Below are 14,440 nucleotides of genomic sequence, written 5' to 3'. Positions count from 1 at the left end.
CAGAAACGCTTGAGATGCTTCTACAYTGAACGGGGAAGCAAGCGTCAGCTTCCAAGAGCACGCCACAAACCAAAGGCGAGCTTTATTTACTGATTCATCTCCGGACAGGTTTGCAGCTGAAGTTGTATTTAAGAGCRAGCAGGATGAACGCTGGGAAATCTTTATGGCCGTGTCTAAGCTGGAACAGCCACTCTGCTCTTACTTGCCTTCCCTTCCTCAAAGGGCAACGAGGAGAGCAACAAGGACAACACACGGGTGAAGTCTCGCGCGCGCTCTTACACACCTCAACGGGGGCCGCGCTGCATCAGGACGCACGTTTTAAATTCACACTGCGCTGACCGAAATACCGTGCATAAAATTAAAGCTACTGCACGCGRGAGACTCTCAGGGCTGAGACACGGGAGCAAGGCAACAGACTGCGGCACGTTTGCGGGCTTACTTTCAGCCCAGGCAAATCCGAAGCAACTTTGCGCCCGCGGTCAAAAAGGGATAAACTATTGCAAATAACTTTACATTTGCTGCAAGCTCCCTGCATGCCCTGACGGAGAGTTACCAGAGCTTGGCCAGGGCCAGCGAGAACAGAAAGGGTGACAAGATAAAGACCGTCTCATCACTAGACTGCTTTTAAATGCAGTTCAGCTCGTTTCCCCTCCGAGTGCTGACCAGCTACTTCTGCGATATAAACGCTTCTTTCATCACACGCACGTACAGCTTGGCGCAGCGGAGGCCTGTAGCCAAGGGCTTCTAGCTGCTTCTCCACCACAAAAGAAGCAAGAAGCCCCACGACCCAAGYGCATCCTCGGCCAGCAAGCATTTCCCACGCCAGAAATCACCACTGTCAGCTCTAACTGGCAACCGTGCTGCAGCGAAAGGCCGGAGACCTTCAAAATGCCTGTCCCCATCCCTCAGAAAATGTACCTAGGCGTGCAGCTTGGCTGTGTCCCACCTGTGGATAAACGTAGGACGTGAGCATCTGTCTGGGATTTGTCGCTAGGGAACTAAACTCAAATTAAAACCAACTTAAAAGACAAAACATCAGGCATTTTTTTCTCTGAAAAACAAGCCAGGCACTTGTAAATTGGAAAGCCGATGAARCCATTTTTGTTGTTTGCAATTTACGGAACCTCTCAGTTGTCACGGTCTCCAGTGCGATCGGACCTTTATGCCGTATGCTCCAAAAATGTGTTTTACTAGCAACTCCAAGAAACGGCCATTGCAAGATGGCTGATAGTTTATGGTGCTTGCTAAAGGAGTTATAGAGCAGTTGAGAAAGCATTGAAAGATATCAGCTGAAGTCAAGTTATACTTGGCAACACCTCACAATTGGGTGGACAACATAAAACCACCCTTTCAATGCTCAGCAGCAAATACAACAGATCTCATCTCCAGTTCTCATCTGTTATTTAGCCCATTACCTGCTATGACCGCCCAGGAATATTTATAGATCAGTAATATTTTYATCATGCTGAGCCAGGAAAGTCCTTGAGACTCTTTCTTTTTTCAGGATAGTCCAGCAAATGAAACCCAGAACATCACACCATCTTACCTGCTAATACAGTAGAAAGCAATGAGCCTGAATAAATCAGCAAAACTTATTCCAGACCCCTCCAAGGAAAAAGCTGTGAAGAAAGTCACAAGAGGGAAAGAATCACACATCTATATCCACTGTTTCTTAGAAAAGCTTAATAAAAAAACCTTTTTTTTCCCCAGAAAATTAACAACATGTTTGCGCCAAACTAGCCACCGTTTGGTTAATCAGACACGACCGTGTGGAGGAGCACGTGTCTACGCTAACGGCRTTGTAAAGACCGTCCTGAGAGTCTTGGTGGTGGGTTTGTTTTTGCATTCCAAAAATATGTTCTCATTCTTGGGAAACGGGTCAAATGGGATTAGAAATGCACGACTTTTTACTATCAGACRAACCAACCATTGAGGCTTTGTTTTACCTAGTGTACTAATAAAGCTAATTTTAATCTTTATTTCCGCCTCTTGCGGTCCTTCCTACTCGTTTGTCTGCTCCCCAGCTGTGCTAGCACATAAAGGCAAAGGATGAATTTTCCTTCGCTTGTCGCCTTTGAGAAAACCCAGACAACTCTGCTTCACAGCATTGCCTTGTGCTGAGTTTCAACTCGTCTTTTTTYTTCCCTTGTAAAATTATATCAAAACTCTTCTAGAGATTCCCCCCCCAAAATGTTACTCTGCAATTAAAAAAAGGCATGAACAATGTTTTTTTMTCCAAATCATTCCTCCTTACTGTTATAAATGCTTGTTCACAGTAATAATGATACATAAGTGGTTGCCACTTCGCTGACATTAAGCTCGCTCTGATGCCAGYGACAAATCTCACCCAGCAGCTCAAGGAATCGAGCAGGGGAAGCTCCCAGAGTGACACCACCTAGGTCTTTCACCGCGTGACCGAGACCAGAATAAGAGAAGGGAAGGCATTTATGAAATACAACAGTCGTGCCAGTCAGGTTCCTAAAATACACCGACACCTATTCTGCATAGCCTGAGACCACTTCTGCAAAGGGGGGGAAAGTGAGGTCTCCTTGCTTCTGACCACCTCCGAGTGAGAGCAGCCAGAGCCCTCAGGTGGATCTTCATTGCCTGTTCGCGTACTGTCACCGAAGGACAGGCCAAGMCGGTCATTTGCGTGCCCACAAAAAGGGAATTTCTTCAAAAAGGCACACTAATAATGCACATGGTATACGGGTGGGTGATCTTGCGGGGGAGTTTAAGAGAAGATGCGTGTCCAGATCCCAGATTACAATGAAAACCTCAACCRTGACTGGTGGGTAAAAACACCAGTAGATACTTCCCCCTTGTGGTAAAATTTTATGCATGAAAGACAACGTAATATTAATTATTTTATTTTCTAAAGGGGAGAGAGGGAATTCGTTAGTGTAACAAGCCTGAGGACACAGCCTGAGACCACACAGATTAAATATTAGAAGAGAAAGCTAGCAACTTCTTTATCTGCCTTGTTTCTAACCAAAACCAAAATCAGACACACAGAATTAACCTTCTGTTGGTGGGGAGGGAAGGGAGAGATAAAAAGGAGAAAATAACTGAAGTTAACTCAGGTCAGTAATAGAATGATAGAGTTTAACTACAGAGCCTCCACCTCAGGGTCATTTAACTGAAGCTGTTGCTAATTTTATCTCCAGTTTTCACCATCTTGTTAAAATAAGCCCCTTTCTTCATTTGCGGTTTCTGCACCACATACGCTCACCAGCTGCAGCCTCCTTTTCTCATTCCTTCATATCAAAAGTATTTCTCCCCTCCTCTCTCTGAAGAGATGAGCGCAGTGTTGTTTCAAAAACTGCAGGAACTCTGCTATTTGCTAATTCCTCCAGAAGTGGGTATCTACCCATACGACGCAATGCATCTCCAATTCASCAAGGTACAAAACCCTGTAAATACTCCCGTGTCCCCCACACAGGCTTAGGTGTTTCTGCATATCTTCCTTCTCCGGGACATACCTGACCCGCTCTTAGATTTGCCTAAACAAATAGATTTGCCTTCATGCCCTCAGCAGAGATCACTGTAGGCCGTTTGTGTTTCCATGACTTTGGATGATTTTCTGCTGCAGGTTTCACCAGTGCAAAGCACCTGGCTCGTACACGGTGACCGCTATCTGAAAAGTCTGTAATTCATAACTTACTGTATGTGCTTTCTTTTATTGCAAATTCTTTCAGGCAGGACCCACATTCACCGGGCAGACGCAGAGATATGACCTTTTTCTGCAGTCTTGCCGATTTCCTAACCAGAAATATCTGTGGTGGAGAAGGGAAAAGGATAAGGTTTTAGCTTCATTGAAGATGCCTTAAAAAGACAGAGATATTAAAGATGAAAGGAAACGTAACAACCTCAAAATCTCGGATTTTCTATATGAAACATCTCAGAATTTTACTCACTCAACAACTTGGTGCAAAACAGCACCAAAACATTTAGAAAAACATCTCGTCTTCATATAACACAGGCACGTGACACTGAGTCCATCATGCCCATCTGTGACCTCTCCAGTCTAACCCACAGCAAATCCCAGCCCYGGCTCAGGCCGCGGAGCCTGGGGAAGCCGGATGGGAAAGAGCTCCTGCATCCCAGCAGCTTATTCCCACAACTCTCCTGCGCCAGGAGGGAGGCAGGCAGGAGGGTGCAGAAACAGCCACCAGCCTTATCTGAGCAGATAGCGCCTGGTTTCCATCTTAGCATCTTCAATGCAGGCACTGGTGGAGGAGAAAATGTGGTCAAATTTCCTATTTAGCAATTCTCTCTCCATATGAGGGAAATATATCTGTTACAGTCCTGCTTAGCAAGGTCCTRCTCTGGAGCTCCAACGGCAGCAGTCCAGCTCTTAGCTCCAGCAGACCCCAAACTAGTCTTCACTTGGATTAGAGAAAGCACACAAGAAATAGTTTTTCCAACAATAGCTGCATCGAGCGATCGGGAATGTGACTTCTTACCCCGGGCGGCTGGGTCTGCAGGATCTCCACGGCTTCAGCATCGTTCAGACCAAGCTGCAGCCACACAGGGTGAGTATGGAGAAGCTTGTCCAATATGCTTAGCTTGTTGGACAGGCTGTCGTAGCCAGAGTCCCGGGGGCAGCCTTTTACATCCTTTTTCTCAGGAGAGACATTATCCATGTCCTTTACTAAGCTGTGAGGAAGAAAGAAAAAAGAAATTAAAGACATGCAAATCTCCCATGAGCAATCACTCAATCCAGCAAACAGAATTATCACAACGCTAGTGGTGCTGCCRGCACCCTGGACTGCTGCTTCTTCTACTGAGAATTCCCATCATTAATATAGACAAAATTTCTCATATCTGCATGATTTCTTTTCTTCAGTTGTCTTCAGTTTGACAGCTAGCTTTAAGCTAAGCCTTAGCATTCTTCCTTTAGCTTGCTGAAATTCAGCAGTCACCTCAAACAGATACGCGTGTACAGGCATGTATGAACTGATTAAACACTTAATCCCATTTCCTTGTTACGTTTGCATTTGGAGAGCTTTATCTTCAGAGACTAACGTTCGTGCAATTCAGATATTTTTATTCCCAGCGAGACTGCAAAAGCTGCGACGCACAGAAACCTCCCTCTGTCCTGCCTGCCAGCAAACCTGCTCAGTATTCCGGCAACGGAGCGCTGAACTACTTATTGGCCATCGCAGCACCAAACATGATTTTCTTTTCTCTCCGCCCGCAGGGATTTTTCTCACAAAGGAAGCCTGCTCAAAATAACCTCCCTGCAGCTCATCCCGAGCCTGACTACCATCGCTGCTCCACCAGCCCTGCCAGCTTCTCAGCTGCTTATCCATCTTTGGCCTCCTCCGCTCATGTGTGGTCAGAAATCTCGCCGGGGGGGGGAAAAAGAAAAACAAAAAAAGAAAAGGCAGAGGAAAGAGAAGAAAACGAACCACAGATAACCCTCCGTAAGGCACAGCTTCCTAAGAAATCATCCACAGAGGTAGTAACTTGCATGGTCCGTGCTCTAAGAAAAGTCCTCAGCATACTGACAGTTTTGCCCAGAAAGGGCTTTACCGCACATGTTAGAACTACAAATYTGATCAGAAAAAGGAATTATATATTTGTGCTCCTACTTCCTTTGGTTCTGGATCGACTCCTGTGTAAGGAACAGAGGCAAAAGCCAGCCTAAGTGTGAACTTGGCACACTAATTTAAGGTCAAGATACATTTAGGGGCAGGACAGTTAATAAAGTTATTGCTAAATTCAGTAATAAAGAACAACCCCTGGAGGCTACAGATACCTGTTGGGTATTAAAAATCTAAAGAAACTGGGTAGTCCAAGAGTTGCTGTTGTTATGCGAAGCTTCCCCATCGCCCACGCGTGCCCTGGCTCAAGTCCCGCCGCGGGCACGTCCTGCGATCCCTCCTTCCCCGTCAGGAGAAACCACCGCGCAACAGCCGCTCGGGGACCCGCGCTCCAGATGCTGGCGTCCGAGGTTGTTTTTTTTCCTAGGGGCAGGAGAGGGCTCGATCGTGCCGCGAGTCTGCCCCGCGGCCCTCGGGGATTTGGCAGGCAGGCAGCGGCGTTAGCAGCACCTACCACCTTCGTTAGGCCAGATGCCGCAGCYGGAGCAAGCGTGGTAGAGGCTTCACAAGCACGGGAGTGCTGGGTAAAAAAGGAAAGGAAAAAAAAAAAACCCTTATTTTTTTCTAGCTTTGGTCAGCATCTTGCAGCATCTCCGGATGGGGTGGAAGGGGAAGTAACCGGGTGCGCGTGGGAGGGGGGGGCGCTTGCTCGCTCTTTCCCTGCATGGTCCGAGGAGAACCGGTGCACCCAGGCAAGCCTTCGAGCCTCGCAAGGCGCCGCGACCGCAGAGCAGATGATCCTCCCCGAGGGTCATTAGCAACCGCCGAGACGCCTCCCCGCGACGCCGAGGACGCGGGAACGCGCTTGTGCGGCGGGGAAGCGCTATTACGGAAGTTGTACCGGGGCTCCGAAAACTGCCCGAATAGGATTTGGAGGTTCCCCTTTCAGGCCCGGTCTCAGCAAAACCCGGTGTTGCACCACGCAGAACGCCCAACCCAAAACACCCGGGGCAAAAGGAGGGTTATACACCGACGCTGGCTGCAGGCGTGACGAGGTAAGGCTATTTCCAATTCCCTGGTACCGGTACCTGCTATGGGGCCAGGCACTGCTTCTTACCGTGAAATCGGCTCGAGTTGGTAAAAGTTTGGGCACCCACCTAAGTCACGGCGTTCCTCTTCTCTGCTAGTGCTTTAAGGTGGCCAATTTTGCAAATCGAACACGCCCAAAACGACACCAGGGAGAGGATCAGTTCCAATAAGGAGCTGTCAAAGGCCCCGGTGGGATGGGGCTGCGTCTCACGCAACGATTTATCTCCTCTCCTGCTTTCTGCAGGGCAGCTCCCGGTAAAAGACAAAGTGACCAGGTCACGCAAAACCAAACACCAAACGGATCTGCATGGATGCCCTGCTTAAAYGCGGAGGCGCGGCTACACCGGGCCCTCCTAACGATTTATACCCTCCTAGGGATTTCCACACTATTCACAGCGGATTAACGAAAATACGTGATTCATGCAAGTCTCCTTAGATTTAAGGAAACCCAAAAGCACGTGGGAAGTAAACAAAGATAACGGCTGAGATCAACAACACTGCTACGTCCTGGTTACGCTTGGCTCACAGTAAAAAGGACAGAGAACAGGTTGAAGCCTGTAACTCAGGATGATCTTCTCCCTCATACCTACGGGGCTGCAACGTACACCTCAATCACGTCCATGCAAAGCAAATGTTCCCGTCCTTCCCCGTGCACCAGCTCTATGTGAATTTTTCTTTCAGTCTGTCAAACCCTGTCTGTATCTCTTGCTCTGACCTTGCAACCTAAACTTCTCACCTTTCTTCCCGCCTCTTTTGTAGGGCTTGGGATAACGTAGTTTATCTGCTCTCTAACCCCGCCAGACCTCCCGCATGGACAGACACTGGCCTGGGGAGAGGATGTCTCTCTTTGGGACTGCTAACTTGGGGAAGTTGCATCCCACTAGGATGACCAGTGCTGCTCCATGGATTCACTGCACTGCCCTTAAACTAAGCTGCTCCAGGACTATCGCCTCCACTGGAAACAGTGGAAGAATTGACCTGTCCTTGTGAGGGCATGAAATGAGTTGGAGGAAGGACCTGAAGGACCTTGGAGGGATTGAGTCTGCACCCATGCTATGGAGAAAGCTGCTTATCAGTCCAAATGAAACAGCCACCCAGTTTCAGCATCTCATCCCAGATGAAGAGACTAGCCAGGAAGAGGGGGTTTGTGCACAGTCAGGAGGGTTAGGGACAACATCAGCAAGAGACCAGATTAATCTTGGAAAGACGATATGGTCTAACTTGTACTTGGAGGTGCCCATAGCACCTTGCTCTGTTTGTTTGCTGGGATTGGTCTCTGTTTTGAGGATGCTCACACACTAGGATCACGCTACCCAACGAGGGAGGGAGAGGCAGAGGTCCCTTCTTTGCCCCTGCTGGTAGGACGCTCAGCTTCTCCCCAGCAGATGCAGCTTAACAAGCCGTGCTGCCGTCTCTGCGCCAGGGCGGAGAGGTTTGCACGGCTCGGCTTTGCAGCCAGACGCATGATTCTCCCACCGTTCACCCTGCTGTTCCTCAGCGGCGAGCGACATTCCTCCCGGTTGCTTCCTGCCCAGACCCAAGGGCGAGGAGATAAAGTGCGTCTTGCTAAAGCTGCAAAGAGAGGAGCGCGGACCTTGCTGCAGTGCTGCCAAAGGCTGCCCACAGCCAGCGCGGTTAAAGCGAGTTCCTGGCTGACCCTCCGCTGCAAGAGCGTCTGCACTTCTGTAAATCCTACCAACTAGCAGCCTTCAACCGCACCAGCCTCGCATGTACGGTCATGTCAAGCAGCAGCTGGCAGAGGGAGCAAGGCTCCAAGGATTCCCTCCACGCCTCAGCAGCTGCACTGTCGCACACTTCTCCATCCCCTTGCAGCTGAAGGGAGAGGACCAGGCTGCAGGGGAGAAGGTTAAATAACTTTGACAACACCAGAAGTAATCCACCATGCAAGACACGGGTGAAAACTCTGTTTCAGTTAATAACTAATGTGGAAAAATGTAAAAGACATATAGGCACAGGGGCTGTCCAAGGTAAAGCATGAAGGATAGGGGGCAAAGTTCTGCCCTTACTTCCGTGACGATGATGGAGCAGGAAGGGAGCAAGCTGCAGCAGCTGCCACCACCCAGCACCTCACCGCCAACCACTGCGCAGGCACAACGAGCCACGGGAAGACGGGGGCCACCGACACAGCACCGACCAGAAACGCATCCTCGTGATGCCCTTTCCTGACAGCTCCACTCACCTGCAGGAACGAGCTGTATTCCTGCCCTGGGAACAAGGCCCAGGCACCAAACACCATGGATTACTGAAACCAATGACCCGAGTGTCCCATTTTGACAGGCTATCCTTTTTTGTTCGCTTGTTTTGCATGGCATTTACATGCTTACAAGCAATATATGCGAGCCCTGTTACTTGAATCACGCTCAATATTACTTGGGCTGGAGGCGTAAAAAGAGTGGAATATCCAAAATGCAAAAGTCCGGGAGCATAAACCCGAAAGTCACCACACAAGCACAAAAATACACTCAAGTTGCAGACATGCAACTTCATGTACTTATTTTTCTGAATACAATTAAGGCCTCTTGCAAACGCCGCCTTCGCAAAAGTGTTCCGGGGGCAGTGGAAATAGTCTAAGGTGAAAAGCAAACAAGAATAATACGCAACTTTTAGCTCGGACTTCTCTAGATGCAAATCCAAATGCCATATCAAGATACTGACTCCTGAACAACAAAATATACAGTAATAAAAGCAACCTACATTAATTACAAAGTTTTAAAATAACTCCAGGGGTATAAATAGTCATAAGAGGAAACACATCCGTCATGGGAGTCTAGTTCAGATGAGCACCCTGGAAAACCTTAGCTGAAAGGACTGAAATCTTGCCTGGTAATTCTAAATAACCAAAATATATCAGTATACAACTAATTATATAATCTATATCAACTTTGATACAACCTTTACTTACACAGAAGCATAAACTTCGGATGTATGTAGTTATATAAAATTCACCTTAATTCATTTATTCAGATTTCATATTTTATATCTATCATCTTCAAAAGGACAAGAAAAAGGATGAATTTCTTTTTTTTTATTGGATGGCTAGTTTTAGCATCAAATTCTATTTTGATGCAAATCAGAATTCAATTAAATACTCACAGAAATAGAAATTCRCTTTTTTAGGTTAGTTTTATTTGCATATTTTAATCAAAATATACTTCGCACTCAAAATTGAGTCAGTAAGCAAAAAAAATCCCTTTTATGTGTAAAACAGGAGATTTTAATTGACTGTTCCCAGCTGAGTGCTTCCACCAAGATTTTAGAACTCGTAGGTCTTAGTCTCCCATGCTTACGTTGCATTCAAAAGTAAGGAGAGGCCTTTTCTCAACTGAAAATTAGCTAACGATCGCTGAAATTAATTAGCTGAACCCTTTGAAATGGAGAAAGTATCCTTTCTGCCCTGGAAAGAACTGTGCTGTCAAAAGCTTTAGCACTTGAACAACACGCGACCAGAGGCTTCGCCAAGCACTAATTAGTTCCCTCGTCTGCTGTTCTTTACCGCTTGGGCAACAAAGGTGTTGCTCAACGTTTTAATTAATGTAAATAATTCAAACGAATTGCAGTGAGATTTAGCGCACTTCAAAAGTATTTACAGAGAGAGAAAAAATTAGCGAAAAACATGGATGTAATTCTGAATAATGAACTATTATCCACTTCATTAACTCGCTGCCTTGTAACACACAGTCCACCAGCAAYAAAACTGGCCCACCAAGCGCAGTCAGATGAAACCTAATGTTGGCACTGGTGACTTTCCCCTTGCAACAGATATTTCGTCATTAAGGAGAGAACCCATTTTTGTACTTAACACAATGATTAAAATACCAGATATCCTCTGGATGTCAATTTGGCAAACAGCCGCTGACAACGAAGCCTCACAGCCCAACTGCTCCCTCTTACAGCAACAGGCTTGGACTACAAGTTTCCATAGTCCTTACCTGCATGGCATGGTCTCTTAAAACACCAGAACTTTATCTGTACTATAATCTGTATCTCGAATCATTTTAAGGTTAACAAAACGCATCCATCTGCTAATTTTTATGTGCAAGATACTCACATATAAACCAACTTAAACACATACCCCACAAATATTCCTACGACACAGGTCAGCTCATACCGCTATTTTACTTACTAACCYGAGAACATAAATAAATTACGTTATTGGGCGAAAGCTATCGTGACTCTTCACCAAGCCGCCCGGAGCAATGGACGYTTTCAGCTTTTTCAGCGCGAGGGCAGAGCGCGCTGCCACGCACAACGGGAATAACATCAGGAATTTCCTCCTTCGGACGCCCGGCTGCGTCCTACCCTTGCGACAAGGAAGTAGCAGCGAAGTTCAGCTGCTTTTAGAAGCTGTTAAGGCAAACGTACAGGACAAGCGGCTCTCCGGACGCTCCTCCCGCACGAAAGTAAAGCCTGGTGCTGAAGAGCGACGTTATCTACCCGCTTCTGGGTTGCCCGGCTGAACCGGGGCAGGGCGTACGCCACCGCGGAAAGCAGCACCGTGAAAGCACGCCTGCCCTGTCACCCCGCCAGGAGCTACAGAAATAAACATTTTTCATCACCTTTGCAAACCGCCGGGTTCATCCTCCAGCGCCAGATCCGTCTGTACCATCTCCTGTTTCAGTTCTCCGATTTCTGAGGCAATTGTGTCAATGAGCTGCAAAGGGACAAAAATAGTATGACGTCAAGCGAGTGGAAGAGGCGTGGAAAAGGAGCCCGGGCAAGTTTAGTCACCAGAGATCCCAACCTTTTTTTTTTTTTTTTTTAAATCCCATCCTATGCGGATTTCCCCTTGTAAAGGAAAAAGGTTGGGGACACTTATAACTGTTCTTGGAGAACGAACAGCTCTTCTTGTGTGCCTGTACACAACTTTCCAGGCTGGATTTGTTTATTTTCTGCAGCCTCAAAAGACAGTTATATTACGCAATAACTCCAAAGAACCAAACGATTCGGTCAGTTGTAGCATCTGTTTTCCACAAAGCAAAACAAAAAGCAAAGTTAGCGGAGTTYGAGCTGCACGAGTTATTTCAGAAGGGAAATAAAACCCGCTTTCCGACCCACGTCCCAAGGCTTCACGGTCACCTGCGAGGCACCACCTTAGAGGCCAGGTGGCACCGGTAGCTCGAGGAGGGCAGGGTTTTTGAAGAATTATCATAATTAGGCAACATTTTACCACCTCGCTTTATAGCACGTTTTCTTTTCCTCTGCCTCAGCTGTTCACACCCTCTTTCTCCGTGCCGCGTTYTTCCGATCAATTCGAGTTTCCCCCTCCGTTTACAACGGGCCAAACCCCGCTAAGCATACTCGAAGCAAGAATTAACTACCACCCGCTGCCTTCATCCCATAGGCTTCTTCCTCTCGAGGTCCGAGTCCTTGGCGGTGCTGCACCCCGCTATTGCGCTACGCAAAGCTATTCCAGAYGGAGTCGGAGTCGCCGCAGGGGGATGCGAGCGGCCCGCTCCCGCGCGCGAGAAACGGCAGCCCAGGGAAGGTGCCGGCCCAGGGCCCCCGCACGCTCTCACTTCCCGGCAAGGCTCGGCACYTCCCCGTCCCCTACGCCAACAAAAATTGTACGCTAAAAATAAAACACTTTGGGGCTGACGCTCGCCAAGCAAAAAGATGCAACCACCAGCCTCCGTGGGGAATAGGGACCTGCAGGCTCCTATCGTGCGCTGTATTCAGAGGGGGGTGACAGCTGAAGAAACAGCTCCCAGCATATTTAAATCAATTATTTTTCCTTTTTAAAATAACACCTGAAATCAGGACGAGCTATTTAATCACGTGATTGCTGCCCACATTTAAAAGAAGATGAAATCGCTGATCTAAGGAAAGCCCTCGGCTACAAACCCAAACCAGAGCTTGTTCGTGTGCTTGGCCAACTCTTGACAGCGGTAGTCCTCCTGTACCTGGAAGCAGAAAGTGCTCCGCTCCCCCGTTTCTCCTGATCACCCGGCTCAAGAGCCCGTGAACTCCAGACCTGGCGGTGTAGGAAGCTGGAACAACCGCGCTTCTCTTCCGAGCTGTGACTGAACAAGGGGAGCAGAATGATCGGCTCCGCGAGAGCTGAACCTTGAGGAACATGACCCAAAGCAACCCACTACATCCCCTAGCTACAAGAACCACTCTCAACTATTCAATTGGTTTTAAACATGAGTATTTTTTCATAAACCATCTGAAAGTTAGTTTTCAATAACGAATACCACTCTAAAACGTTGTTTCGGTGTATTTCTTCTTGTTACTTGTATCAAGATGTGTGAAATGCAAGTAAAAAAACTCCAGGTAAACAGCTGTTCAGAAAGGAACATACAATTTGCCATTCTCCAGTAACGAGTGTGACAAACACAGGAATAAAGCAGAGCGTACCTTGGGTCAACAAAACCATTCCAAGTTTAGCCACTGCGAAGCAAAGGGCCACCCGTGCTTCGGGGGAGACGTCGCGTTGGCGCCTGGAGCCTCGCGTGCTCTCGCAACCCAGCCACGGCGACCCGCAACTGCGTCCGGCTTTGAAAACAGGAACTCATGATGCAAATCAGGAGCCGGATTTCACTGCATCATTAAGCATTATTAAAGGATTTAATCTGCCGATGAGACGGAGCAGCTGTAAGCGTGAGCTCCGCAGCGTGGGACGATGAGCAAGGCCAGCAGAGCGGTCTCCTCACTGAACCAATTCATTTCCAAGGGATTGCCATCAAACCTCCTGCAGAGGCTCCTACAGCTTCGCCTGGCAACACATGGTCTTCCATGTCTTCTCTCTCAGYGATGGTCTTCCTTCAAATCTCAGGTGTTTGCTTAAGATCTGAGCAGAGCAGGAGACAGACGGCTGGGCCCGGGAAGCCTTCCTGGCCTTGGTGGCACACCACCATGGTGGTGGCAACGGCAAGCTCCTCCTTCAGCTTGTCCTGGTTATCCGTGAGGGTCGGCAGGTCCTGCAGGAGGCCGGAGTAAATCACAGGAGGGGAAGAGCGGTCCGCAGGGAGCCTCTCGCAGCAGGAGAGGGATGCTGACCAGCGTTCCTCACGTCACAACCATCCTTCCCAAGTCCCGCTTCTCCCCACCGAGGCGCGAGCAAGCAAACACCCACCCCGCGACAGCTTCGTTCCCCTCCGCTGGCTAAAAAGGAGCTGCAGGTTTCACAGCCAGGCCCAAACCTGGCTCTGGCAAAAGCTTCCCAGGGTCTTTCGCAAACATCTTCCTAACGCCACTTGAGCCGTGGCAAGGGGAAACGGTGACCGAAGTGGAGCAACCACTCGTCACGCCAGCAGCTGCCTTTGACTCACACGCCTTCAGCCCTGCAGCCCGGACATCCTTGCCCACAAAAATTCCTAAGCGGCGGAGGGACGGAGGCTGCTCTCCTCCGCGGAGCGCCACGCACCATCCATGCCCGGGGAGCAGCTTTCGGCCACCAGCTCAGCGCCTGCTGCTAACCGGCTGTGCTTCAGCCAGGATTGGGGGGGAAAAACCCTCAGGAAACAGCCCCCTCCCAAACAAACAGATAAAAATCTCGGGGAATTGGGAGGCGAAAAAAAAAATCGCATCCAACTTGCACTAGCAGCACGACATAAGGCTCAGAAACTCAAGCTGGTCTTACACCTTCACGTACCAGCGTGAGCCCAGAAGCAGGAACCGCTCTGCGGAGCAAGAGGGTAACGTAGACACCGGGCAGGCTCCCTGCATCGCCCGCTCCCACTCGGAGCGGCTGCGGTTCCTTGGTTCGGCCTTTTTTAACCGCTGTGCACCGTGCCTTCCGCTGCTTTCCGACATCCAGCTTTGTCTTTGCAAGTATTTGT

General features: G+C 48.5%; 1 protein-coding gene across 5 annotated transcripts in view; it reads right to left on the bottom strand.

Annotated features, from left to right (window-relative positions):
• The window catches only part of RIN2 (Ras and Rab interactor 2), an 83,749-nt gene that overhangs the window by 24,039 nt on the left and 45,270 nt on the right, over window positions 1–14,440 (bottom strand). For 4 of the 5 annotated variants that reach the window (XM_026060207.1, XM_026060206.1, XM_026060209.1 and 1 more), the window contains exons 3-6: window positions 11,216–11,310; window positions 4,467–4,659; window positions 3,665–3,776; window positions 1,547–1,619 (exon numbers count right to left, since the gene is read on the bottom strand). In XM_026060207.1, coding sequence (XP_025915992.1) covers window positions 1,547–1,619; window positions 3,665–3,776; window positions 4,467–4,659; window positions 11,216–11,310 — 473 coding nt within the window. Of the gene's footprint in view, window positions 1–1,546; window positions 1,620–3,664; window positions 3,777–4,466; window positions 4,660–5,764; window positions 6,130–11,215; window positions 11,311–14,440 lie in introns of those variants that run through there. The other variant, XM_026060210.1, reaches the window with a different exon arrangement.

The sequence above is a fragment of the Apteryx rowi genome, unplaced genomic scaffold (genome assembly GCF_003343035.1).
Source record: "Apteryx rowi isolate R43461 unplaced genomic scaffold, aptRow1 scaffold_167, whole genome shotgun sequence".
NCBI classification, from domain to species: Eukaryota; Metazoa; Chordata; class Aves; order Apterygiformes; family Apterygidae; genus Apteryx; species Apteryx rowi.
This window is presented reverse-complemented; position numbering and strand designations above follow the sequence as displayed.